General features: G+C 56.5%; 2 protein-coding genes across 2 annotated transcripts in view; both read right to left on the bottom strand.

Annotated features, from left to right (window-relative positions):
• Positions 1 to 11,311, bottom strand: GRM2 (glutamate metabotropic receptor 2). Its single transcript, XM_037797355.1, has 5 exons — positions 8,810 to 11,311; positions 5,613 to 6,450; positions 3,061 to 4,136; positions 852 to 1,032; positions 1 to 589 (listed from the first exon to the last, which is right to left on the bottom strand). The coding sequence occupies exons 1-5, from the start codon at positions 9,257 to 9,259 to the stop codon at positions 516 to 518; spliced, it is 2,619 nt and encodes an 872-aa protein (XP_037653283.1). The 5' UTR covers positions 9,260 to 11,311; the 3' UTR covers positions 1 to 515.
• Positions 11,312 to 14,048: 2,737 nt separating this feature from the next.
• Positions 14,049 to 26,341, bottom strand: part of RAD54L2 (RAD54 like 2) — a 176,343-nt gene continuing 164,050 nt past the window's right edge. The window contains exons 25-26 of the mRNA XM_037797337.1: positions 18,095 to 18,263; positions 14,049 to 14,634 (exon numbers count right to left, since the gene is read on the bottom strand). Of these exons, the coding sequence (XP_037653265.1) occupies positions 14,342 to 14,634; positions 18,095 to 18,263 (462 nt within the window). The 3' untranslated portion in view covers positions 14,049 to 14,341. The remainder of the gene's footprint in view (positions 14,635 to 18,094; positions 18,264 to 26,341) is intronic.

Here is a 26,341-nt window from a genome sequence, read left to right as displayed (position 1 = left end):
CTCCCTGGGTTAAGGGCAAAGAGTAATTGCTTTTTTAATAAAGACACTTTATTTACAGATAATACAAAATAAACCACAGGACAAACTACTGTGCAAGGGGGTATGGCCTCACATTAACTCCCTCCCCCAACCCAGAATAACTTATATAAAAAATTAAAAAGGCCCTAGAAGTGGGGGTTAGGGGCAGCGCTGGAAGCACCTTTACTGATGGGGAATTGGGGCCTGCGTTCCTCAGCCAGAGCTCCCCTGACCCCAACCCCAACCCCGTTCCAGGGTAGAGTGGACCCTGGCTTGTGTCCTCCAAGTCCTGGGCCTGGTGAAGAGGGGACGCAACTGCAAGGGCAGTTGGTGAACACTGCACAGGCCCCTGCTGAGGACCCTGACATCTGAATCCAAAGGGTTGGGGGAGGTGGGTCGGTGAGACACTGGGGAGTGGGCACAGGGGTGGGCATCCTGGATGTGGAGCTGCACCAGGTTCCAGGGAGCAGCCAAGTCAGGGCAGGGCTATGGGGTCCTCAAAGCGACGAGGTTGTCGAGTCTACAACTTCGCGGCCGTTGCAAACAGTGGGGACAAATTGGGAGCCAGAACCTAGGGAAAGGAAGCTGGAGTTTGGGGCTGGCCCCCATGTCCTCCACGAAGGATGGGCAGCAGGAGCAGCAGGGCAGTGGAAGGGGCTTCCTTCCTGCCCTCTCCAGTCTAAACTCGTCTGGGGGCACCTGCCCCACCCTCACCCCCAGCCCCACCCCCAGCCTAGGAATCTCAGCAATCTGTGGAGTGACCTATAAAACCCGAGGAGCTGGGCAGGGAGAGGGGTCCCTGGTGGAGAGGGGTGCTTGGGGCCAACACTGACCTTGGCCCAGGCTGGAGCTGGCCCTGGTGGTGGCGCTGCTGAAACGGCTCGTGGGCGCACGGTGGCTGACCACATTCTTCTGTGGCTGGAAGAGGATGATGTGCAGCTTGGGTGCAAAGAGGCAGCCGAGCACCACAGAGCCACTGAGGCTGACTGACACACACATGGTGGTGGTCTGAACCTGCGGATGGGTGAATGGGTGAGCAGGCACAGTCAAGGATGAGTCTGTCCCAAAGGCCTGGGCCTGGACCCAGGACCCCTGGGATGTGGTGGTGGAGTGGGGGGAGTGATGGGGGGTTGTAAACATTCCAACACTGGGTTTTGGTCCACTTGCAGGCCCTGAATGATTTTTAGTAAGTTTGGGCACACTCCCAGGGTCAACCTCAGTAAACCGTTCTCACAAGGATGCCAGAGTTCCAGCCCTGGGGTGTGAATGTGTGGGGTGGTGTGTGTGTGTGCGTGTGTGTGCGCTGGAGGGGGGAGGTATGCATGGGGGTGTAGGGGTGGAGCACATGTGTATAGTTAAGTGCATATCGGTGTATCTGCAGGTGATATATGTATGTAGGGGGTGGTGAGTGTGTGGGTGGGTGTACATGGGTGCAAGAGTGTGGGTGTGAGGTGTACGCGTGGGTGGGAAGATGCGTGCATGTGTGTGCCAGTGTGTTTGTGTGCATGTGCACGTGTGTGCATGTGGGAGTGTTTATGTGTGTCTGCATGTATATGTGTGTGTAAACGCAGGTGTAGGAGGCATGCATGTGTGGGTTCTGAGTGTGTGTGTGTCCCAAGTGAGTCCCTAGCTGCCTAGGATAGGCATGCAAATCATATGCAAATGTGGCTGAGTCAGAGCAAACTCCCTCCCCAATCCTGGCCTCTGCCACCCAAGCAGGTGGCCCAGCAGGTGCAAGCAGAGCAGCCAAGCCCAGCGGTCCCTGCCCCCCAGCACTGCACCACCACACCATTGTTAAGGGGGAAGGGGCCTTTGCAGGGGCTCTCACCTCACTTTTCCTGCTGCTTTAATTAAGATTGTCAGTTAAGACCCTGCTCTGCACCCCCAAGCTGGGTTACCTGGTGCAAGAAATTGAACCCCGTTGACTTTCTGTCTCTTTGTCCATAAAATGGGGAGAGCCACAAAGCTTACACCAGAGTCACGAGGATTAACCAAGATGACCCTCTTGAACTCAGCACATGTGTCACCTCCTCAGAGAGGCCTTCCCTGATTGCAGCCCCCCTGGAGCTAGGGAGACCCTATTGAAAAACTCAGTGTAAGCTGGAACTTTGCTTGGAGTCCCCCAACTAGGGTATGGTTTTCACCTATTTTAAGCTTTCCCAGCCCTATACCTTGGATCTCCCCCCCCACCCTTCTTGCTTCACCTTTCCTGCCTCCCCCAGCTTCATCTCTCAACCCCAGAACTGCCAAATTGCACAATGCCAGGAGGTACCATGCAGCACTGTACAATGCCAGGGTGGCATGAGAGCAGGGTGCCCCCTGGGGTTGAAAAGCTTGATAGCCCTGCTACCCCCCATTCCACCTTCACCTCTTCCTACCTTTCAACTAATTGTGCCTCTCCTCCCCAATGCAGGAAGTCAACGCAGACCCTCTACTCAAATCAGTCTTCTTATTGGCTGCCCTTCCCCACCTCCTCCACCCTACCTATTCAAACCTGCCCATCCTGCAGCACCCAATTCAAGGATTCCCCTTCCAAGAAGCCCCCCTCATTCCCCCATGCCTTCCCCCCGTCAACAGACCCCAGATACATACTCACATGCTTCCCTCTTCTGCACACTCACTGGGGGGCCCTTTGTCAACCTTATCCCGTGTCAGCAGCATTTCTAGATTTAGCTCTTCATTTAATCCCTTGATCGTGCCAACTGGCCCAGGGGCTCCCTGAGAGAGGGACCAGGTCTCCCCTTCTGTAGCTGACCCCTCAGTGGAGCAGAGCAGAGACCCGACTCATTTGAACATATCTCTGTACTCCCATCTCATCCCAGGTAAGGGGATGACATCTGAGTCCTGAAATCTCTTCTCAGCTGTCAGGCCTCCACCTCCCTTGGCCATTTCCCCAGGCCCCGCTCAGCCCGCCCATCTTTCCTTGGGGTCCAGTCCCAACTGGGCCACCACAAGCTGTGTATTCCTGGGTGAGCCTTGAACCTTTTGGAGCCTCAGAGCTATCAGGAGATTGCGTGAGATACCAGGAAACAGGTGGCTCACCCGGTAGTCACTGGAGGTGACATAGAAGATGGGCAGGAAGGCAAGCCAGATGATGCAGGTGGTGTACATGGTGAAGCCGATGAACTTGGCCTCGTTGAAGTTCTCAGGGCACTTGCGGGTCTTGAAGGCATAGAGCGTGCAAAGAGCGATGAGGAGCACGTTGTAGGCCAGCGAGCCCAGCATGCTGGCATCACGGTGGTTGCAGCGCAGTGTGACCACCTCCCGCCGCTCAGGGGCTGTCTCCTTGCCCGTGCCCGGTGCCTCCACCACCAGCCAGGCAATCACAATGAGCAGCTGGCCAGAGATAAGCGCCAAGCAAATGGCCACTTGCGAGGCAGGACTGATGAAGCGTGGCCGTTGGGTACCCTCCCGGGCCCCGCCGAAGATGCGCGCAATGCGGTTGGTCTTGGTGAGCAGGGCTGAGTAGCAGACAGAGAAGGCAGTGCCCAAGCCAAGGCGCCGCAAGGTGCACACTGCCATGGATGGCTTAGCGATGAAGACAAAGGTCATGCAGTAGCAGAGGAAGACGCCACCCAGCAGGATGTAGCAGAGCTCCCGGCCTGAGGCTTTGACCACCGGTGTGGCATTGTGCCGCACAAAGATGCCCAGCACAAAGAGGGTGGCCAGGGCGCCCAGGCAGGCTATGGTGACAGGCCCCACGGCCCAGGCATCACCCCAGTGGATATACTCCTGGGGCAGCTCAAAGCAGCCGGTCAGGCTGGCATTGGGCCAGTAGCCCAGGCCACAGTCAGCGCAGGTGAATTCATCCAGCCGATACTCGTAGGGCTGGCACGGGATGCAAAGCCAGCAGCAGACCTCTCCAGGCTGCATGCTCTTCACCTCGTTCTGGAGGCAAGGCTCGCTGCAGCGAGAGGCGGGTAGGGGGCTGGCCGAGGGCGAAGCCCATGGGATGAGGCTAGTGTCCAGGGTCAAGCCTTCTGCCCAGTAGCCCACCTTCTGGTAGCGATAGCGCCCATCGCCGGCCCGCAGATAGGTGAAGATGTTGTAGCGGCCAATTCCATCACCAAAGCGGTCAAAGCGGACCTCACTGTGGGTGTCAGCCGGGCGGAATGGGGCTGGGGTTGGGAGAGGGAGAGAAGAAAGTGTTGGATTGGTGACCTCAACACTCACCCTCACACGGGAACCCAAACCCCAGAGCACAGGCCACCACTAGTGTTTCCAGTCCTTACCCCAACACTAAAGTCCTGCTTGATCCCAATCTTTTTCCAAATGAGAGGCTACAACAAATTCTGACCCCTAAAGCCCAACATCAAACCCCAATCCTCACTAACCCCAAACTCCAAATGTAACTCCAAACTCTCCCCAAACCAAATGCCCACACCGATCCCCAAACCCAATCTTAATGCTGGTCTCCAACCCTTTCGTAGTCAAACACCAACCCATGCCCCAAATCCCAACTTCATCAGCGCACATACCACAAGCCCCTCTCCAACTTAACACAGGCCCCAAAGCTAAATCCAGCCTCAGGTTCAGCCCTGGTCCCACATTAGCCTATAAATGCCAATCCCAGCTCCAGCCCCCACCAATCCTAATAGTGATACCAGCACAAACTGACCCCAAACTCAGTGATCACTTGCTGAATGCCAGAATATCCTCGGCAGCTTACAAATGACTTCTACTCCCCCTTGCCTACCCCATCCCCCGTGGACCTCACATTTCCCAGCCAGGCTCAGGGGCCAGGGTTATTGTCATCCTGGGTCCCTGTGAGAAATCAGGGCTCGAGCAGGCAGATGATGTGCTTAAGGCCCCATGAGGGAATGCTGCAGCCTGAATTTAAACCCAGGTTCCCCAAGCCCCGCCTCTTTCCACCCAGCCTCAAAGTTCTCAAATTCCAACTGTAGCCCTACTGTAAACTCCTCCCAAGCCCAGCAGACTCCAGACTCCAGCCCATACCTCTACACTGATCCTGTCATGACTCTGGACATGAATCTTATTGGAATTAGTTAAGTCTTCACCGGGCACCCTCTACCACTGTTCCTACCATGCCTTTTTCCCCAAAGCATAGTGATGATTCCAGGATGGGACATTCTTTTTTTTTTGTAAGTGAAACTTTCATTAAATAGTTTTTGTTTTGAGGAAACTGTGGCTACCATCAGTGGAAAATCAAGATTAGGAATTAAAAATTTCCCGGAAAATAGAGCATCATCCTGACACTCACAATCAACCCACTCTGATTCTGCCTTGCACAGATGTTTTGTTACCCAAGTTGCAGCACCCTGGTCTCCACCTCTGGCATGATAAGGAGGCAGGAGGTAAAAGGCAAGGCCCAAGCAGGAACCAGAGACTCTAAAAGTGGCAGGACCAGGCCAGAGGTCTACTCTCTGGAAAAGCCACAGAAGGTGGTATGTCAGCCCTGGCTCCAGCGGAATCCTCTCTGCTTTGCCACCCTTGTCCCTGCTCTGACACCAGCTCCCTGGGTGAGCCCCTTACCCACCGTAGGCTCTGTTTTCTTAGCCAAGGAATGGAACCTGAGGGCCGCCCCCCCCCCCCCCAGGACCAGCAGCCCAGCGGACACTGGCCAGCACCATTACCGTCAAACTTGACATTGAGCACGAAGTCCTTGTAGAGGCGGCGCCCGTTGACAGGTCTCATGGCGTCGCAGAGGCGGGTGGTGTTGGGACAGAGCGCACGGTGCATGTTGTGCAGCGCGTGGGCCATGGCGTACACTGCGTTGACCACAAACATGATCTTGGACTCTTGCTCAAAGGGCACAGCCCGCAGCGAGTGGGTAGCACAGTCTCGCTGCCGGAAGCTGCAGCGGAACCTCTGCTCCCAAAACTCGTGGAACCAGGGGTTCCGGCTGTTGTTCCAGGGGTCCAGGCTCTGGAAGTAGGCGGCAAAGTCGCTGATGGGGTAGGAGGCCAGTTCGATGGTGATGGCGCCCTCCGCAGCCCCCTCACTGCCTGCCACCACGCTCTCCAGGGCCCCCCAGCCATCGCTAGCCACCCAGGTGAAGCTGGCATTGAGACGCTGGGTGGCAGCAAGCAGCTCACGGGCATCCTCAGAGCGGGTGAACAGGACGGCCACGCGGGCACTGGGCTTCTGCAGCAGGGCTCGCACCACACCCTCGAAGGCTGCGCGGCTCATGGCACGGCCCACCTTCTCCGAGGTGGCCACACAGATGTTGCGGGCACGGGCCTCTAGCTCAAAGGCCTCGATGCCTGTCTCCCCATAGTCACCCTCAGATGCCACGGTGGAAACATAGGTCCAGTTGAAGAAGCGGAGAATCTCGGCCATGGCCTTGGCTTGGAAGAAGTCGGGGGGCACCGTGCGGGCAAAGTAGTCATAGCGGGACTTGTCACTCAGTTTGGCACTGGTTGAGGCATAGCTGATCTGTGGGATCTGAAACAGCCGCAGGAGGTTGGCCACCTGGAGTGGAGGGAGGTGGGGGGAGGTGGAGGGCAAAGATCAGAGACCTGGTCAAACACTGTAGACAGATGTGTCCCCTCAGGATCAAGTATCTGTGAGGTCAGCCCTGGGTCTCCCTCTCCCCAAAGACATGTATCCTGACTTGATGGGAATTTTCTATCCCTTCCCTAGGGCTGGGAGAGAAAAGACCCAGGGACAAGGTACCAGCATCCTGGGCCACACCTGAACTCCTCTGCTGTCCCTCTCCAGGTGTGTGGCAGTCACAAAGGTGGGAGGCACAGGAAGGCCTGACACCGAGGGCAGAGAAGGGCTGGCGCTTGGCTATATAAGGGGCAGAGGGAGGGACTAGATGGTATCTGAGATGCTTGAGTCAATCCCTATGGGATGACGGAGAAAGTAGAAGGAAAATTCCTCTTCTCTACCACCCCCCCCACCACCACAAGAGGGAGGCCCACACCTGAGGGACACATGGCCCCAAGGGGCAAAGGGTTAGTTTTCTTTGGGTGCTCAAGCCTGATGGAAACAAGGCTTCCTGCTCTACCACTGACTGCCTGGCACCCTATCCCTACTCTCGGGTCCCTGGGTCCAACTCATAGGAGTGGGCTCCAGCTCAGGAACTGGTGGGATGGTGGGTGGGTGAGATCAGGGCATGGCTTAGGTCACACAGAAAGGGGTTAGGTCCTGTATTTGCAACTGCAAGCCCCGGCTCTGACTCCTGCAGTCCAGGGTTCCATGCCCCCTCCCACACTTCTTACCTCTGTGTCCCTGGGCAAAGTTAGCAAATCTCCCTGGGCCTCAGTTCTCATCCCTGCCTTACAAAGGTACTGAGAGGATGATGCATAGGAGGCCACAGTGCCTGGCATGCAAAGTTAATAGGGATATGGGCAAGAGAGAAGAGGCAGGAATGAAGGGGAATCAGTAATGGGCAGGTGCAGCCTACCGAGGGCAGGTGGACCTTACATTGAGCAGGATAAGCAAAAGACAGGCAGATCCTGATGTGTGGGTCCTGCTATCAGAGAGAGGCAGCTTGGGGGTGGGGAAGAAGGTACCTGGGCTCCTGGAGATGAATGCAGGGGCCCCTGAAGAGAATTGTGGAGGGGGGCTAACAGAAAAGCACCCCAGGGACTCTAAAGACATTAGCAGGTAGGGTGCTGCCCAGCCACCCCTGCTACCAGTCAGGGCTGTAGATTTGATGCTGGCAAAGTCACACCTCTCCAGGTAATCCATCTCTCACTATAGGGGGAATGCCCAGCCCCTCCCCCAAGTTAGTAACTGACTCCATAGTTCAGACTCCTTCATCATTCTCCTGAACAAGCATTCTAGTCAGGGGCCTTGGCCTTGCCCCTGATAGCAACGTCCTCAGCCAGCCTCTCCTAAAGGAAATTGAGGCTCCAGTCAAGGTCTCCCGTATACCCCCACCCCACTCCACCCTCAGGTCTGGCCTCATATTCCAGCAGCCTATTCTGGGTACCAGTCATGGAGGGGGAGGACCCCACCCGGCCTAAAGCAGTCAGGTGTGCCTACGTAACACCCAGGGAGCAGCAAAGGGACATCAGCTGGGCCAGAACCCTCTGCTGGCTCTGGCACCCTCTGCTGGCTCCTTGTGGGACAACAGGCAGAGGGAGCCAAGCCACTGCACCTCTAGGAGCCCAGGTCCTCTTCAGGGTGGGGAGTCTGATTCCTTCACCTTCCCTCCCACTCAAATGCTGTGCTCTCAGGAGAACTTGGGGTGCCTCTCCCCCAATATTCTCTGCTTCTCTTCCTCCTGGGTCCCCTACTCCTCTGTTTCTCTTCTCTGGGCCACTCCTGGCTTCTATCTGTCCACCTCTCTCCAACCCAGTGAGAGATGATCTGACAGACAAGGAGGATTTGGCTGAGAGTCCTGTGTTCATGGCTCCACTTTGCCACTACCTCGGTTTCCTCATCTATAAAACGGGTAAATAGTCATAATAGCTGCTAATATTGATTAAGCCCTTATGACTTGCCAGGACTTCTTATACCCATTTTGCATGCATGACCTAAGTAAGGGCAGAAAGTGTTATGAGTTCCATTTTATAACAAGAAAACCAAGGCACAGAAAAAAGTAACCTGCTCAGGGTCATGTAATTTTAAGTAGGGGACCAGAATTCAAAGCTGGAGGTCAGAGGTGTGTGTAGATGTGCACTTGCGTGTTTGTGTAGTAGGAGTGGGTGTTATCCTTGCACATTCTAGAAATTGACCCCCATTACGTGACTATTTCTTAGTCTTGAGTAAGCTGCACAAAGGAAGCTTCTAGTCTCCCTTCCAACGCATGGCAGCCCTGGAGCCCCGCTCGGCGGGAATCCTGTGCTGCCGCTTCCAGCCTCCCTCCCCGCCGTACCTGGATAGAGACGTCGCTATAGGAGCCTCCAATGACGCCAGTGATGGCGGTGGGAGCATCGCCGTGTGTGGCGTATGAGCCGTCGGGGCAAATGTGGCGCGAGCCGTCGGCGCCATGGCTCAGCGAGGCACGCACGAAGTCAAGCGCCTGCTCCAGGGCGTATGTGTCCTTGGAGCAGCTGTCGAGGATGTGCGCCCCTAGGCGCACGCCGGGCAGCAGGCGCGGGTCGCGGTTGATGCGATCCAGCGCAAAAAGCATGGCCTCCAGGCGCTGGATGCCGCGGTGCTCATTGACTGGACCGCACTCCTCAGTCGGGCCGCCCTTCTGGTGTACCGGAAACAGCCCGCCCAGCACCAGGTCCCCCTCCAGGGTCAGCACCTTCCTGGCTGGGCCCTCAGCCACAGCGCCCCACAGCAGCAGCAGTGCCAGGAGCCCCAGTAGCGATCCCATGGCCTGGAGGGGAACGGGTTAGCCCAGCAGACCTGGGCCTCCAGGGGATGAGGGGAGAAGCAGTAAAGGCAAGGAGAGGAGGAAACAGAGGCAGGAAAAAACAGCGAGGAAAGAACAGACAGGAAAAGAAATGAGATGCAGCTCCTGCAGAAAGAGACAGACAGACAGGAAGAAGTAGAACCTGAGAGCGGCTTCCCCTTTTGACAGTGCCCCCAACCCCGCTTCCCTTTCCCAGGGGCTCAGGAGCCAGGGAGAGGGTGGTAACACTAACTAGGCTGGTCAGCTCCTGGGACACCCCTGGACCTGTCTCTGTCCTGCCCTGACCTGTGGCTGGAGTTGGGCCCTGTGCCCACCCCAAATTCACTAGAGGGAGAGAGAAGGAAGCAGGGAGTGGGGACACGGGCAGTGGACAGGAGACTCCAGGCAATACTATGGCGCCCCAAGCCATCTGTGCATTGAAAGGTGTCCAAGACCCTATACAAACCTCACAAGAACCCAAGGTCAACACTTGTGCAGTAGAGGCCACATCAGAGTTACAAAGTTAGGGGTACAGTCCACATCCCGAGCTTTGGGTTTCCAGAGAGGGAGCACTGCTAGCTGAGGACCCACCAGAAAAGAGGGAGGGAAAACTCTCTAAGGGACACTCTCCTGTTTCTGGGGAGAAAGGAGCCCAGGTGAGTACCCAAGGGATCTAACCTCTGGTTCTTAAAAGGCCATTCCCAGAGCCCCTGAACTGAGGAAGGAATAGAGACCCTAGGCCCTGGAAGTAAGACAGCAAGGTGGAGAGGCTGGCCCCAGGGACAGAAGAAGACCAAGTGGCCACAGGTCCTAAGTCTACAGGTCAAGTGGATGTGTGTGGGTGGGTGGGTAGGTGGAGGGATAGTTCTTCTGGTGAGAATCTCAAAACAGTTTTGAGAGCGAGACGTTTGGAGTCCTTATCTCTATCTAAGATACTGTTTGAGACTTTGTGCCTTGGTTTCCTCTTCTGAGGCAGGTCAGCTCAGAATCCAACAGAGATTCACCATTTTCAACTGCCCCATCCTCAGTCTCAGGGCTCTGTCCACCCTGGCCCTGACCCTCAGAGAAGTCCTTCCTTCCCTCCCTTGCTTCCTCCCTCCCTCTTCCACTCTGCACCCCACCGTTTGTGCTCCTGTTGCCTTTCCAGACACATGCCCCACGCAACTTCTCACAGTCACGCAGGTTTGGAAAGGCTGGGAGAGGTTTACACATCTTTCCTCAGAATCGGAAAGGAAACTGAGGCTGAGGAAGGGCAGCAACTAGTTCAAGGACTCCACGTTCTGGCCATAGAGACAGCAGCGCCTCACTTTGCTCCCTCAGCTCCCCAGGGCTAATCCTCCTGCTGGTGCCTAGGCAGGGGGACGGGGGTCCTGTGCAGAGCCTGAAAGGAGCGGCTCAACCAGGCAAATAGGAGAGACACAGATGGAGACTAAAACAGATGAGGACAGGGACAGAGATGGGCACGGAGGCCAAAACCGGTCAAGACCGCGAGCCTCCCTCTCGGAGGCCCGGACCCAGGCTCAGAGGCGCGGAGATGGACGGAATTCCAGAGGCAGGTAACCCCGAGGACAGGGCCGTAAAATCAGGCAGAAAATCAGAGAAAGCGGGAGGGAGCGAGCGAGTCCGAGAGGCTGAGACAAAGACGGAGGTACAGACAGAAAGACGGACCAAAGGACGGAGGAGCAGGAGCAGCGAGGGAGCGCGATGCAGGGCGCGCGTCCTTGGGGGAAGACAGGCCGGACCCCCAGAGAGGTCTTCCCTCTTCCCCGAGCTCCCGGCGAGCGCCGTCTGGACTCCCCGGCCCCTCTGGCCCGGGCGCCCCAGAACTCGAGGGTCCGCGGAGCCCCGGGACGTGGGTTCAGGACTGATAAGGTCGGTGGTGGCCGCGGCACCACGGGCTCACCCTACCTGGCGCACCCGGCTCTGGCGCGGAGAGAAACGGAGAGGAGCTGGGGCCGCCGGGCTCAGGCTCCCGCTCGCTTGCTCGGCGGCTCTGCGCTCTCCGCCCGCCCGCCTGCCCCGCCGCTTTCAATCGCGGCCCGCTCCGCCCCCGGGCCCGGCCCGCCCCCAGCCCCTCCTCCGTTCCTTCCTCACTCGCGGTCTCCCGCTCCTAACCCGGTCCCCGCCTCCCTCCAAACCTCTCCACTGCTCCTCGCGGTGCGCTTGTGGCTCCAGCTCTTCGCGGGGCCGCCGGGTCTGGAGCTGTCCGCAGCATGGTGCTGAATCCCCGGGCGCTCCCGCAGCGCTTTGGAGCAGACGCCTCGGGGGCCCCCTCAGCCCCGCTGTCAGGAGCGTTCCGGAGAGCAGCTAGGGTACAGCACAGGGTTGGGAAGGTCAGGGGCCACTGAGCCCGGAAGGTGCGCACAGTGCTATAGGTTCCCATCTGTGAGAGCAAAGGGTCTGACCCTAGGGTAGTGGGGTGCTGGTGGGGGAAAGGCAGCGGGGGTGGCAGGTGGGAGATATGTGGAGCACTTAGCCTGGGGCCCACAAGACTGTCCCTGTCCTCATATCCTTCCTTTCCACCCAGCAACTGCAGCTTGGTCCACATGCTGGGCCTGGGATGAGGGCATGTATCTTTTGCCCCACGTGAGAGCTGGGGCCTGAGCCACTAGGAGGAAGAGACTGGAGGTGGGGGGGGGGGCCTCAGAGGAGGATGGGGCCTCCCCTTCCTTCCTGAAGATGACCTTCAAAGCTGCTACCCTCCTCACACACTCAGACCTGACCTCCCAAGCTTGCCTCCATCCACCCCCACCCCCACTCCCTGGCTACTAATCCCCACCCTCATATGCAAATAATACTTACAGCAAAGAGAGGTCAACTTGGAGGTGTGGCAGGGCGAGGGGCTAGGGTCAATCTGAGGGACATGTTGGGGTTGGGAAGGGTTCTGGATGGGGAGGGGGCTGGGGAAGAGGCTCCTGGAACTGGCTGCTGCGTGGGAGGGTGCAGGAGCTGGAGCTGGAGCAGAGGGAGGACAGCTCTGAGGAGATGCTCCTGACTTTTCTTCCCTCCTACATGGGGATGGGGAAGGACACCCCTGGGTAGGGGGTAGTGGATATTCCAGCTGCAGTGACAAACTGTTCTGAAGAATTTGAGGAGGGGGCCTGAACCCAGACCAAGCCCCAGAGTTTGTGCTATCTGCCCCCAGCATGCACACACACTAACAAGAGCTAAGGGACACAGCATCCCTACATATACTTCCCTGGCACTGCCCTTTCTTCCACAGGTGCCGGGGGGGGGGGGGCAGAGCCCACTCATACACTGCTAATGAGCACATGCCAAGCCTGGGCCCCTCAGACACACCCAGCTACATGTGTGTTGCAGTTGAGGGAGGGGGTTACTGAGGAAAGGATTTTTCCCTGGACCCAGAAACTCGATGCCTCACTACTCTGAAAAGAGAATAGCTTTGAAATGAAACAGACACATCAAACCCAAACAACCACAAACCCGATTGCTAATGGGAGGCGAGGTGACAGAGGGATGTAAGTTCAGAGCTGTCAGATGAGGCTGGGGAAAACAGACACGTTGTCTTCCAGCTCTGGCTCTACTACCGGCTGCCTTCACCCTCCCTTGCTGGTGCAGAGGGATCACTCCCTGGGGTAGATGAGAGATGGGCCTGGCCCAAGGAGCAGAGGAGTTGACAGCAGGAGGGTGTGGTGGTGAGAGGAGCCACACAGATCCCAGCCATACTCTCAGTCCCCTCACAAAGGCAGCCTCACAAAAGCACAGGGCTTTATACAGATTTGGCTATGCACAGCCTCAGCCTGAGAGGTCTATTACACAGCCCACAGTAGGTGGGCTGTACAGCCCCTCTGTAGTACATGGATACACAGCCATGCAGTTACCATTCCACCTGTGCACACAGAAAAGGACATATACCCAGTCTTACACACAGCTGTACACATGGACCCCTGACAATACACGCAGCTGTATATGTTGACACGGCCACATACACACTGCAGTTCACAAACACACCACATACACAGATATAACTGTGCACACACACACACACACACACACCCAGTACACACAGACACACAGAGCTCCATTCTTGACAAAGCCCCCACAGAGATGTTCCCAGTTTCCCAGCTAGTCAGGCTCACACACTTCTAGAACACAACCACATAGTTAGACACAGACAAAGCATAGTAACACACACACACACACGTAGCCATCCATACCAATATAGCCACACCCAACCACTATCACATCCTTATGTTCACTTGGGCACGGTATCATACAAGAGCACCACCAGCAGCCCCAAACACGGCTACACACATACACACACACACACACACACTCACTCACAGGTATGTGGCACTGACAGGCACAGCAAAGATGTCCTCCCCTGCTAGGGAGGTATCAGTATGAGCACAGGTATACTTCAGCCACAGACACAAAGACATTTGTTGGAAGCAGACAAAAGCAGGCTGTGAGCTCCCCACTCCTGAGCCTCAGAGGGCATCCCATGCTCAGCTCTCACACCCCTTGCCTTGCCCTGCTCTATCTGACCTCTAGCAGCCTGGAGGAGCCTCTTGGGGCTGCTGCAGTGGAGGGGCAGCTGTCAACAGGAGCCACAGGGCCAGGGACCGGAATGCCTTCAATACCTGCCCCCCCCCCCCACTTCTTTTTCCACCCTGGGGTACCTGGCCACATTCCTTCCTCTACTTGGGGACTCCTGCCCACTCATGGCCTATCTGTGCAGAGCTCTCAATGGTAAAGCAAACATACAAACACACAACGCAAATCCAGGTGAAACAAGAAAATCACTTGCTTTATTCTGGGTCCTGGAAGCTCCAACGAGTATGAAAAAAAAGATCTAACAGGGGCGAAAGGCCCTGGGAGCTGGTGCACAAAATAGTCCCTGGATCCTTTGGCCCTAAAAGCCGAGGGCAAGGAGGAGAAGGCTTAGATAGAGGCCTGGAGGGCAGGAGGTAGGGGGAGGGGGGCAGTCAGGTCACTCTGGGACCCCCAACCATGGCCTGGGCCCAGCAGTGAAGGAAGAAGAGGGCTGAAGTGTCTGCTCAGTTCCTTAGCCACAGCACCACGGGAGGTGCAGGCTGTGAATTACTCCTCACCCTTCTCAGGGGCACTGGGCTCCTGGGGCCACTTGGCAGCTCCTAGGGGCTCTGCCTCAGGGCTCAGACGTGGATCCCCCAGGGACCCCTCGCCCTCCAGGTCCAGCTCCTCAAAGGATGAACCACTGGCGCCAGACTCGCTGTAGCTGTGCTCGCTGCGGGTGTCACCTTCGTCCCATCCACGGCTGCTTGCCCCCGGGGACAGCGTGGTGGCTGAAGTCTCCCGGCTGCCGGGGCCCACCTCCAGGCTTACAGAACTTGTGTCACTCATCGTGTCAGCTCCTGTGACCAGGAAGAGGGAGCACAGGTTTAGCGGGAGCCAGGACCCCTCTGCCCCCTCCTCCAGGGAGAAGGCATAGGATCTACCACCAGCCCAGCAAATCAGCATGTACAGTACACTCATGAATAATAAAGCTGCTCCAGGCTCAGGAGGCTCATTCTAACTGCCCTCTGCACAGCCAGGGCAGAGGGGAAAAGAGGGGAGGGAGGGAGAAAGAGGGGAGGGACACTAGGATGAAGGGAGAGCAGCCTGCCGTGCATTCCTCTCCCTATCCTGAATTAGCCTCAGCTCCCTGCACTCCCACAAAGCTGGCTGTCATGCCCCCTCCCCCCACCAAATCCATTAAGGGCTAATCAGCCCTGAGGTGAAGAGTAAAGAGTAGAATAAAGAGATCCAAGTAGTGTCCTCTCTACTCCCCACCTGGAACCATTTCAGACTTGGAGAGAGATTTGTCCAAGGCCAGCTATATAGAACACTGCCCGTAAGGCCTGAGGACTAGCAAATGTACTGGGAAGCCTATGCCTGTCCCCACCCCAAGGCCCCCACCATGCAAGGCTCCCAGATGGGCAGCCATATCCAGGAAGTCAGGTGGGCCCTGCCTCAGGCCCATATTGAGTTCTCACCTGAGAAGGAAGCTCGAACAGGAGTGGGACGCAGAAGTCTTGAGAAATGCTCAACCAGTTGCATGGAAGGAGGGATGAAGAAGGCTGGGCATTTGCAGGGCTTTCTTACCCTATCTCTGGATCAACCCAGAGAAGCCCCTGTCCACTGCACCCCCAACCACTGTGGTTCCAGAGCTAGGTTGAGGGCTCGGACCCCTCTCAGCCTGTTCCTCCCATCCCCATCAAATCCTCCTGGCAAGCAGTCCCTTCATCTACCCTGTTCAGGAGCAACCCATCAGCTCACCTCCCCCAATCAGGAGTATTGAATGCAAGTTGAGGATTGCAGGGAGGGGAAAGGAACTCAGGCCCACTATGTGCTAGGCTGATGCTACCTCCCTCCCTGTATGGGGGGAGGGGGCAGCTATAGAACATCACAGAAGGTGAGGAGTGGGCTAACTTCATCAGCTCTTATCTACATGATGATGGAGCCCTGGGCCAGGTGCAGCAGGGGGCTGTTTGGCATTTGGACTCAGCCCTGAGCATTCTGTGAGCTTAGGCTGGGACCTGGGTGGGTGGGTAGGGTTGTGCTCTCTTCTCCCCAGTCACCTCAGTCGTAGAGAATTCCTTCTGGGCCCCACTGGCAGAAGTGAGATGAACCCAGGAAATGCCAGGCTGCTGGCCCAGAGTCCTCCTCTTGCTAGAGCCCCAAGAATGGCTTACAGAGTGGAAGCATTTAAGCAGGAGCCCAGGTGAGCCTTGAGTTGTGGGGTGGTTCCCTCTGACCTTGGTGCAGGACTCTAGCCCCTCACTCACTGCTTAAATGATCATCAGTGCCCCAGTGGCTGCAGGCCTGGAAGGACTGGAGGAGGGATATAACTTCCCTCAGCACCACTGAACTGTTATGCCCGACCTGCCACCACCCAACGGCTCTCCTAGGACCCCAAGAATGGGAAACTAGATGTTTGTCAGCCAGCTCCCTCCTCCCTCCCAGTTCCTGGGCTAGGAGTGATCAGAAGAAGGAGCCCAGGGGAGCCCCCTTCAGGCCAGGGCCCAGCTGGCTGGGATGAGGACAACCCCTGGGGACATGTGGACGCTTCTGTCAAAGGAGCCCAAGCAGGGAGGCAGCATTCCTCCAGCCACACCAAGGTTGGCACAGGAGCAGGTCCCAAAGTCCTGGACCTATGTCCCAGGGAAGAAAATGCCAGGCAAGGTGGGCCAGCACCTAAATCCCTAGGGGGCTGGGGCTGTGGATGAGAAGCTGACACCTTCACCCCAGTCTCTCCCTCCTCCTCTGCCCACAGCTGGCACAAGGAGATCAAATATTCATCGCCTTTCTGGAGCTAAATAATACATCAATGTAATAACAGGCGCAAGGCAGCTAATCACCCCCTTTCACCTCCCGGCCTGAGCTGGGGCCCCAGAGAGAAGACAGGCAGGGACAGGCCAGGCCTTGGGCAGGCTGGGCACCCACCACACACTGCTGTGTAAGTGGCATGCACCTGGTGGCAGACACCCAGAGTCTGCCCCGGGTGTCAGGATGGGCCCTGTCAGAGGTGGGCAGACCTCTTGGCCCCCATGCCAGGGAGTGGGCGGGCAGGCTGGTGGGGAGGACAGGCCGAGGAGCTGGGGGGTGTGAGAAGCTATGGCTGCAGCCAGCTGCAATGGATGCCATATAGTCCTTCACTAGCCCTGGCAGGCAGTGTTTGGAAGAAAGGGGGGGAAGCTGGGTGGGTGGGCCAAGGCATGGGGAGACAAGCAGCAGAGGGAGGTCACAGGAAGGTCACGGCTCTTCCCCCTTCCTGCCCTGGGGACTGCCTGGGTCTGGTGACTTTGTGTCATGTCCTATGCCCACAGTAGGGGTACTGAAGAGTGTCTGCTGGGCACTAACAGGCGGGTGGGAACAGTGCCCCATGGAGGTAATTAAGTGGCAGATGAAGTTAACTGTGTTGGACATGGGCCCTAGGGAGCAGAGACTGCCTCGCAACTTCCCCCCTCCCCACCTAGACAACACATGCCGCTCCAGGGTGACCTTGGCTGTTGAAGACTAGATGGGCAGAGGCAGTTTCCTAAAGGAGGAGGCGAAGAAGGACCACCCCTCTCCCTCCAGCCCTGTCCCACTTCCAAATGTCAGTGACCTCCAGGAGTCACACCAGGCTCTACCAGGATGGCCAAGGGCTGGGGCCTCTGGAACTACTTACGAGTTACCTGCACGTCCTCCAGGAGAAGACAGTCCTGGAGTCAGAAAGAGTACCCGGCAGGGGGTGGGCTGAGAGCAGGTAAGCAACCTGCTGGTCGGACCTGGGGTATTAAGGCTTCCAGGAGATGCATGGGCTGGCTCTGGTGGAAGGGGCTGGGACTGATCTGGCAGACCCCGCTGGCTCCCCTCTGCATGCTCTCTGACTAGAGCTTGCCCTTGCTTGCCTCCTTTGGTAGGAAGAAAGCAGCTGGCCCTGGGTGGGATCCCACACTGGGGACAGGAGGAAACTTTGTTCCCCTCCTTACCCATTAAATCCAGTGCCAATCTTGCTTCCTGATGAATCCCACCCAAGTGACTCCTTTCCTGAGCAGCCTCAGCTCCCTCCCAGATCCAACTGTCTGTGATTTGTTTCCAAGGGTATGTACCCCTGTTGAATCTGAAGAGAATCCTGACAGGATCTTTGAATCCGTGTTACCAGGGGTGACCTATGTAAATCCACATCTACATTGGATCACCGTATCTGGGAACAGAAAACTCTGCATGTGGATCTTAAGGGTAGGGAAGTCTCCTTCCTCCTCCTATGCCAAGCACAGAGCCACAGTGCCATCCCAGACAGGGAGGAACTCCTGGTGGGGCCCTTCCCTCGTTCCCCACCCTCTGTACCTGTGCCATCCATCTGGGTGTCACTGGCCTCCACAGGCCCCCGGCTTTTCCGCTCTGTTTCCTTCATCTCGGGCACATAGAAGTCTCCTTGCCGTGCCAGTGGGCACATGAAATGGATCTGTTCTTGCTGGTAGATCTCCAGTCGAGGGTGAGCACATAGCTTCCGCTCCTAGCCAGAGAGTGGCAAAAACAGGAATGAGCCCCACAGGACCCCCAACCCACTTGTTCCTGGGTGGCCCCAGAAACTGTCAACCACCTACTGCTTCCAGGGGGGATTGGCTTTGCCTCCCACCCCAAACTCTCTCAAGTTCCAAACTCCTGAAGAGCCCGCTAGCAACAGGGTCCCCACACCCTGGATCTGAGGACCCAGGAGTCCTTGGGATAAGAACCTAGGGCAGGTATTAAAAAGAACCCAGGAGACTGCCACTGCTAATCCTATGCTTAAGTGTCTGGGACCAAAAGGGTGTTCCAGAAAGCACTGGTCTCAGGGCCATTAAACTTAGCACCCATGGACTACCCTGGGACAAAGACTCCATGACTATGGCCCCAGGCGGTTAAGCTAAACTGAACCAAGGTTTGACCTGTCAGGCTTTCTCTCCTAGGACTCCCAGACCTGATCTCTTCCCCACCTTGGACAATGCTGATGGACCAAGAGATGTCAGGAAAGATCAGAGCTCCTGGCCCTTAGGCCTCTAGCTCCTGACTTTGCAAACATGTTACTGACGGACCACAGACAGAGGCTCCAAGCCAGCTAAATGTGCCTTCTGCTCCCATTCCCATGTCCAGCCAGGCCAACTTCTGAGGCTGTTGGATGTGGTTGGCCCCCACCCCTCCTTGAACCTGGGCCCAGGGAATAGGCAACCCAGTCCCCTGGAAACATTTAAGGGGCAGAAGCAGACCCTATGCTGGAGAGACAGGTAGGCAGGGCAAGTAGGTCTAACAGTGAGCATCACCCCGACTTCCCAATGGGCTGGAGCACTAACTTCTAGGGACACTCTCTAGTTCTGAGATAGGCACTCTATTCCCTTCTGCCTGGACAGAGTCCAACACACCCCCCCATCTCCCAGTGTGTGTGGAAGGGGGGCACAGACATACGTCAAAGATGCCCTGGGGCAGGCAGGAGCAATGAGAAGGGGGCTCAAGCATCTCTTGTTCTGGATCTCACCCCCCTATACTGTGATAGAACACTGTTACCCACTAAGATGAATGTGTGGCCACTGCCCAGTCGCTGCTCACCCGCCAACCTTCACAACACAGCTATTTATAACACCCGCCTGGCTCTCACCACAAGCTCTGAAGTGAGCCTTCCACTTAGCGGTAATGAGAGACTTATCGCCTGGTGGGAGAAGCCACTCCAGGGCTCCACTTGTCTACCTGCCCAGACAACTCTAGGGTTGAGGAACCCCCTCCATTAAAGCAAATGAAAAGGGGCAAAAATGAGCCCACAAGGGAAAAAGGAAAAGAATGAGCCTGAAAGGTTTACCCAGCTTGGACCCTCAACATCCAGCTGATGGGAGGGTCTGTCCAGGAGGCCTCATGGCAGATGGATGGCCTGGCCCAAGGTCTAGCTACAGTTCAGCCTCTCAAAACATCCTGGGTGACTCAGGCAAGGCTCTGTTCTGAGTGTCTATGTACACAACTGCTGAGTAGGACACCCTAACCTTGACACCTCCAGGGTCAGTGAAGAAAGCATACAGTCTTTTTTGCTAATTTGGGTGCTCCTGGGGCCTCCATCTCATGAGTCCATGCTCCCCTACCCCAAATGGAGGCAGCCGTGGGGGCCTGAGTGTGCAGCAGGAGATAGAGAAGCTTTCTCAACAGCTATTTCCCAGCCTGGGAGAAGAGCCAGCCATCCCCAGCTCCTCCCATCTCTGAACTCACCAATGACTGCCTCTGCTCCTCCACCTGCCCTCACGCCCACCCCAGTCCTGGCCCTCAGGAAGAGACTGAGTAAGAACACAATGCTGGGAAGCAGGAGCTATGCAAGTTCTGGGGAGCAGGTAAGAGACAGTGAAAAGGCCCAAGGGCCCCTCCACTGCCAGCACTTGGGGTTGGGCATCTTCCAAACCTGAGCCCCGTTCAGCAATCTGGGCCAGGTCACCAAGGCCAGGGATAGGGAAGCTCCTGAAACGTCCAGGTCCTTCCTGGGTGGCTAGTGGGAACAACATGGCCCCCAGACCCAGCCAGAGCATGGCTTTCACCAGCATCCCCATGCTCTGGCCCACACCTGGGCATTTGGAGGATCCAAAGGGCAGGAGATGGGTGACCATCTGTCACCTGGCAGCCTGTCTCTCTCGTCTATAGACAACTGGCTGTTGGGGATGCTCCCAGGGACCAGAGCCTATTTGGGGGCCCTACCCTAAGCTCTACTGGCCCTCAAGCCATCTCCTTAGCTTCCCTTTCTGGAGGGGCTTGGTAGTAGCAGGGATGCTAAGAGGGAGAAGTGCTCCTCCACCCCCCCCTTCAGGCCAGGCATCAGGGTGGGTAGCACCAAGCAGCCACCCTGTGCCACCTGCTCTGCCAGCCCCCTCGTTGGCAGGCAGGAGGCAGCTCTGCGGCTGCTCTGCGCATCTGCCTCCTCCGGAGAGCCCAGCTCTGAAGTTGTCTGGCTGTGGACAGCCCTGTTACCATGGAAACTGCATCCTCCATCCTTGCCGTCGTTGCCTTCATCTCAAAGCCATCGGGGAGAACGCAGGAATGGGGGAGACAGAGAAGGGAGAGAAAACTGTGGCCCGGCTACACAGCCCTTCCTTCACTGTCCAGCCCTCCCTCCTCACAGTATCTTACACAGGGTGCAACAGCTGTCCATGCCTACCCCCAGGCTCCCTGGAAGGGCAACCTCATCCTTGAACCCAGGCTAGCCCCACCATTCCCTGCCACCTGGGGGCCCCGGACCCTCCCAGCATAGAGCTAATTAAAATCTCAGTGACGGTTCAGCCCCAAATCATTATAAAACATGCTGGGTCCTGTCAAGATTCTGACTCAGGGGCAGATGAGCAAGAGCAGGAAGAAGGCACAGGGGCAAACCTGCAACCCAGGTCAGCAGGTAGAGGAGAGGCTTATCCTTGCCCCTGTACCCCCTCCTGGGAGACTCTTCTCCCCTCCATGCTCTGCCCACTGAGCAAAAAATGGGCTCAGTAGGGGGTGGGGATGAAGGGTGAGAGGGCAGGACTAGCCATATGCCCCATCCCTGAATGATCGGGCACAGAGGACAAGCCCTTCCCTTCCCAGCCAGGTGCGGCCTCTGAGGGAGGAGGAGTAGCTATGGGCCAGTTCTCAGGTCCTTCATGCACAGAAGAAGCTATGGCCCTGGGCAGCATATTGAACTGGCAAACATTGGAAAATCATTGAAGGAAAGGATTGCTGACTCTCCCTCAGCCAGCCCCAGGGAGCACTGGAGAATCCATTACCAATGGCCAAGGATACCAGCTCAATGCTCAACAGGGCTGGCCCGCTAGAGGAAGGGACCTAGATGGGCCTGAAGTCCTACCTGTTATGCGCCCAACCCCTCTCAAAGCAGGCAGACAGAGGCTTAAGAAGCATTGCTAGGAAAGGGGAACCTATTCTGGCCCACTAAATCCAGCAGCCATCTGACAAGGCCATGGCCCAGAGAGGCTCATTCCCACATACAGACTCAATGGGACCATAAGGCCCCTCTCCACAGTGGGAAAGATGCAGATATTCACAATCCTCCCCATCTGACAGGAAGAAGTTAGAAAATCATGCTGAGCTACCAGGAACCAGTAGAAACTAGACTCAGGAATTCCAATCCCTCAAACACACCCTCAAGGTTTCCCTCCCACTTGGGTCTTCCTCAAGCAGAAGCAAGAGGGGCATCTGGGACAACATTGACAATGCAGGGATTTCTAGGGGACCTCAGATGCCAGCACTGCCCCTCCACTACCACCTAACCTGCACTGACACTGGCCCACCACCCCAGGGGTGCTGGCAGACAAAGGAAAGCGTAGCTCACCCTCACACAAGGCTGCCATAAACACCTTGAAAACATGCTCTTTCCCAGGTGGGGGTGAGGGCAAGCATTCAGCCCACTCAGCTCAGGGATCCTGCAGATGACCAGACTGGCATCCTGGGCCAAGGTGTCCCCAAAGGACCCACAGTGCCTTCCTGGCAGGTCTGAATGGATTAGGGGAAAGGGAGAAGGGAGACAAAAGAGAGGACCTAAACTATCCTTATTTGGTCTTTTGCTCTCAGAGAATAGGCCTGTGCCCTGGCTTCAGCTAGGGTAGGGGACAGGGGTACAGAAGAGGTCAGGCCCAGGCTGGAGAGGTTTGCTCAGAACTAGGTGGCCTCAAATCCTCAAAGGGAGACGACAGTAAGTCCAGGATGAGGACTGGGTCACAAATCTCTTTTCAGGAGTCTAAGCCCAGGAAGGAATGAGGTCTGCCCCATTCATCCCCACCTATCACAGCCCCTTACCTTCTGCCTCACTTGGGGGCCAGGGGCCTCTCCTACTCACCTGGAGCCACCCAGTCCTACCCGTACCCTCCCCCCAACCCTCTTGCCAGGCTGGACAGCCACATAGCCAACAAACAGCTGTTGCATCCCATCTGAGGTGGTGGCATCTCCTCGCTGGGTGAAGTGATGCATGCTCATTTTTAATTATACAGACGCCGACATGCACCCGCCTTCATGGCACACAGCAGTCCCTGCAAGTAGGGACACAGACCCTGGAGGGCCCCCAGGCAGCTGGTCTGCATTGCATGTGCAAAGTGCTTGGGGGAGGCACAGCAGGGAGGCTGAAGCGTGAATGTAGCATGTTATTATTCTGCCCAGGAGCTTCCATCAACTTCCTTCTCCCTGGCTCACTCTCATTCCCACTGGGGCTCCCAACAACCTCTGGCCCAGAATCTGAGACTGTTGGGCAGGCAGGTGGAGACAGCGTGAGATGGTTCTGGGGGCAATGTAGTGCCAGCAGGGAGATGTTCAGAGGGGTTAGTGAACCCCTCTGTCCCACCCCCCATAGCAAGAGGGCCCAAAACTCTCAGTATGAAAGGCAAAGGAGACAGACCAAGAGATGGGGCTGCTGGGGTGGGAGAAAGAGAGCAAGAGGTATCAGAGCCCCAAGCAGAAGTCCAAAGCCTTGGCCTGGCTACTGACAAACAGGTGGCTCCCCTCTGGGCCTCAGTTTCCCCAACTGCGAAATAAAGGTGTTGGAATAGATGATCTCAAAAGAAGTGAGAACTGGAAATGATGAATAAAAACATCCATTATTTAAAGATAAGATGATTGTATATTTGGAAAACCAAAAAGAATCAATGGAAAAAATGTCACAAGCATTAAGTTCTCAAAATTAACAAAAGCAAGGCCTATTTTTCCGTGTACCAGTGATTCAGTTAGAAAATATAATGGAAGCGAGAGATGAAGGCCTTCTTGGGGTCAAGTCTTTCCCAGGGCTGGCCTGGGGGCTCCACATTCAGGGATACCCCCTTGAATGGCTGAGGAGGCAGCAGCATCAGGCCTGGGTGGGAATACAGTCAAGACTGTGGGAAGTGGAAGGTGTGAGGGACAGAGCAGGAAGGGAGTGATGGGGAGCTGTGCCTGGCACCCCAGCCTGCTGTACCCACTGCTGCCACTGCCTGAGAACTTTTCATTTTCACCTCAGAACCGGCAGCTCGCCATGCAATTTACACCTCTGTTCATCTCCCTGGTGCTGTCTAGTCCCTGGCCTCCTGGGCAGCCCACAGAGGGGGGCCTGGGCAGCAGTTGAGCACCAGAGTGGGCTGTGGCATTGAGCAGCAGGAGAAAGGCTCTAAGCAGGCACAGGAGACACAGCCCTCAAGAGCCCTAATGCTTGATGGCTTGGGCAGCTGCTGACCTAGTCCTATTTCCAGACTTTCCTTTCCCCAGGGCCTAGATACCCAATCCCAGCTCAGTCCTGCCCTAGCCATCCTGGGCCCTTGTGGGGCAGGACCAGAAGGCTGGGGAGCATACGGGTGAGCAGCTCATGGGAAGCTTAGCTAGAGTACTGGGTGGGGCTCTGCCCTGTGACCTTACCACTTTCCTTTCCAAATCTGGGGAGGGGAGCCATGGTCCTCCAGACGATACCCCTACCATGGGCAGGCTTCACAAACCACCCCTCTCCAAGGTCCAGCCGTTCTTTGCTGTGTCAGTGTAGTCAAAGGACCTTGAGCCCCATCTGGCTCACAGGCTGATGGAAACGTTGCTGATTGATTATCCAGCAGCAGGAAGGCTGCTTGGTGCAGATGGAGCCGTGAAGCCAAGCACCTGGGAGCCAGAGAAGTCAGGAAATGCCAGAGGGAAAGGACAGGTGGGCACCTGGGAACAGAGAGGGAAGGAGGGAGGGAAAGGGGTGGGAGGAGAAGGCCCCCAAATGTCTCATCTCCAGCTGGCACCTCTCATGGCTGCTCCACCCCTCAGGGAAACCCTCCATGTCTGAGTGCCTCAGGTTTCCTGTCTGCATAACTAGACAGCTTGCTTCTCCTTATCTAAGGGCTCTGTTAAAGCACAGGATCCTCCTGCTCTGTGGAATTGCTCCCCACTCCCTAGCCCCTGGAATCCCAAACTTTCTGGAAAAGAGCAATGGAGTTCTTCCTTGGTAAGTCCCATCTATCTGGAGAAGTCTCCTTTTGGAATGGTGATGGCCCAACCCCAAAGCACCACCCAGACAAGCCTCAGCCCCCAAGGTCCTGCAGGGCTGCCAAGCTACAATATCCGAGCTGGTATTTTCGGAGTGGTAGCTCCCACGCCCGCCCCAGCAAAGGCTGGCTTTGTGCTTTCCATCCTAGGGGTGGGGGTGGGGGTGAGGGAGTGAAGCCAGAGAGGCTGAGGAGCAGGTGCGGGTGCCTAGGCCAGCAGAGGGGTGAGACCTGGACTCACGTGGGTCCCTCAAACCTCGACACCCAGGGCAAGCTCCTTAAGGGAAGGAGCTACTCCAGGAGTCAAGGAAGCCAAGCCCAGCCATGGTGGAGATGGGGAGGCTCCTCTTGACTTGGGGGTATCTGGAAGTAGAGAATTGCTGTTGCTCCCAGATAACTTCTGTTACCCTCATGCAGAGTTTGGCTGTGGCCTCTGGGTCCTCCTCCCCATCTCCTGTGCTCCAGAGTCCTGCTCTGAAGCCCAGCCAGGGTGCTGCCACTCATCTGCTCAGACAATCCCTAGAGCCTGTGGGAATCAGCCCAGTATCTCGGGCCTGCATTCAAGGCCATCAATAAATCCACCCAAACTCTTGCTCTTCCCCTGCACTCCAGCCACACTGAATACACAAGCCAGGCCTGGGCACTGTGCTCACACAGCTGCCTCTGCCTGACCTGCCTTCCCACCTGGAGAACACTACCTGCCCATCCTTCAAAACACAGCCTAAATGCTACCACACCATGAAGGTTGCTTTGCCTTTCCCAGAGAATCCACTGCTCCTCCCTCCAGGCATGGATATGCCCTGTGGCTGGAGGAGATGGGGGAAGAAGAGTTCCAGGGACTTGTCATTCAGCCCCGGCCCCGGTGCTGAGAGCGTCCTCCTCCTTGTACCAGGGCAGGCCAATTAGTAGGTGGCAGCACTGGCAGGTGAGCTGGAACTAGAGCCCCAGTGAGGAAAACCTGAGAATGGAGCTGTCTCTACCTCATTGAGGGTGAGGCCATGGGGACCCAAAAGGCACCTGCAGTGCTGCTTCCTCTGCTTATAGCAGCTGCTGAAGCCTCCCTTAACAAATGTTCGTCCTGGTTCCCCCTTCAGTCTCTCAGACCAGCAGCCTCAGCCTCTAACTCTGACCACCAGGGCTGGAGACAGAAGGTCAAGTGGATGTGGGGCCACAGTACTGCCATCCTACGCCCACACAGGCTGTGGTGCCATCCCAACTGTATCTCCAATTCACAACAAGTCCTCAGCCTCCTGGGCCCAGCCCTACCCATGGGAGGGACAGAGTGGCAAATGGCATGTAGCCATCAGAATGATCCTCAGTCCCAAAGACCCGGACTGGACTCAGCCACTTGATCTTGGGTAATCAACCCTCCCTGGGCTGTCCTCCTCCCATTTGTAAAACCATAAAGATGCTGGCTTTGATTAGGACACTATCACTGCCTCCTAGTTGGGTTCCCCCATGCCCAGAACAGAGCCAGCACCAAAGTGGGCTCAGGAAATAGCTGCTGAGTAAGCAACTGAACTGAGGTGCCATGAGGGCTTGGAACATCCTCCTAGCAATAGTTTAGGAAAGGCAGTAAGTAGGGGAGAGAGGGATGATGACCCCAAATTTCACATTCTCATTGGGGTTC

The sequence above is a fragment of the Choloepus didactylus genome, chromosome 1 (genome assembly GCF_015220235.1).
Source record: "Choloepus didactylus isolate mChoDid1 chromosome 1, mChoDid1.pri, whole genome shotgun sequence".
In the NCBI taxonomy this organism is placed as follows: Eukaryota; Metazoa; Chordata; class Mammalia; order Pilosa; family Megalonychidae; genus Choloepus; species Choloepus didactylus.
Note: the sequence above shows the minus strand (reverse complement) of the source record. Positions and strands in the feature narration are given on the sequence as shown.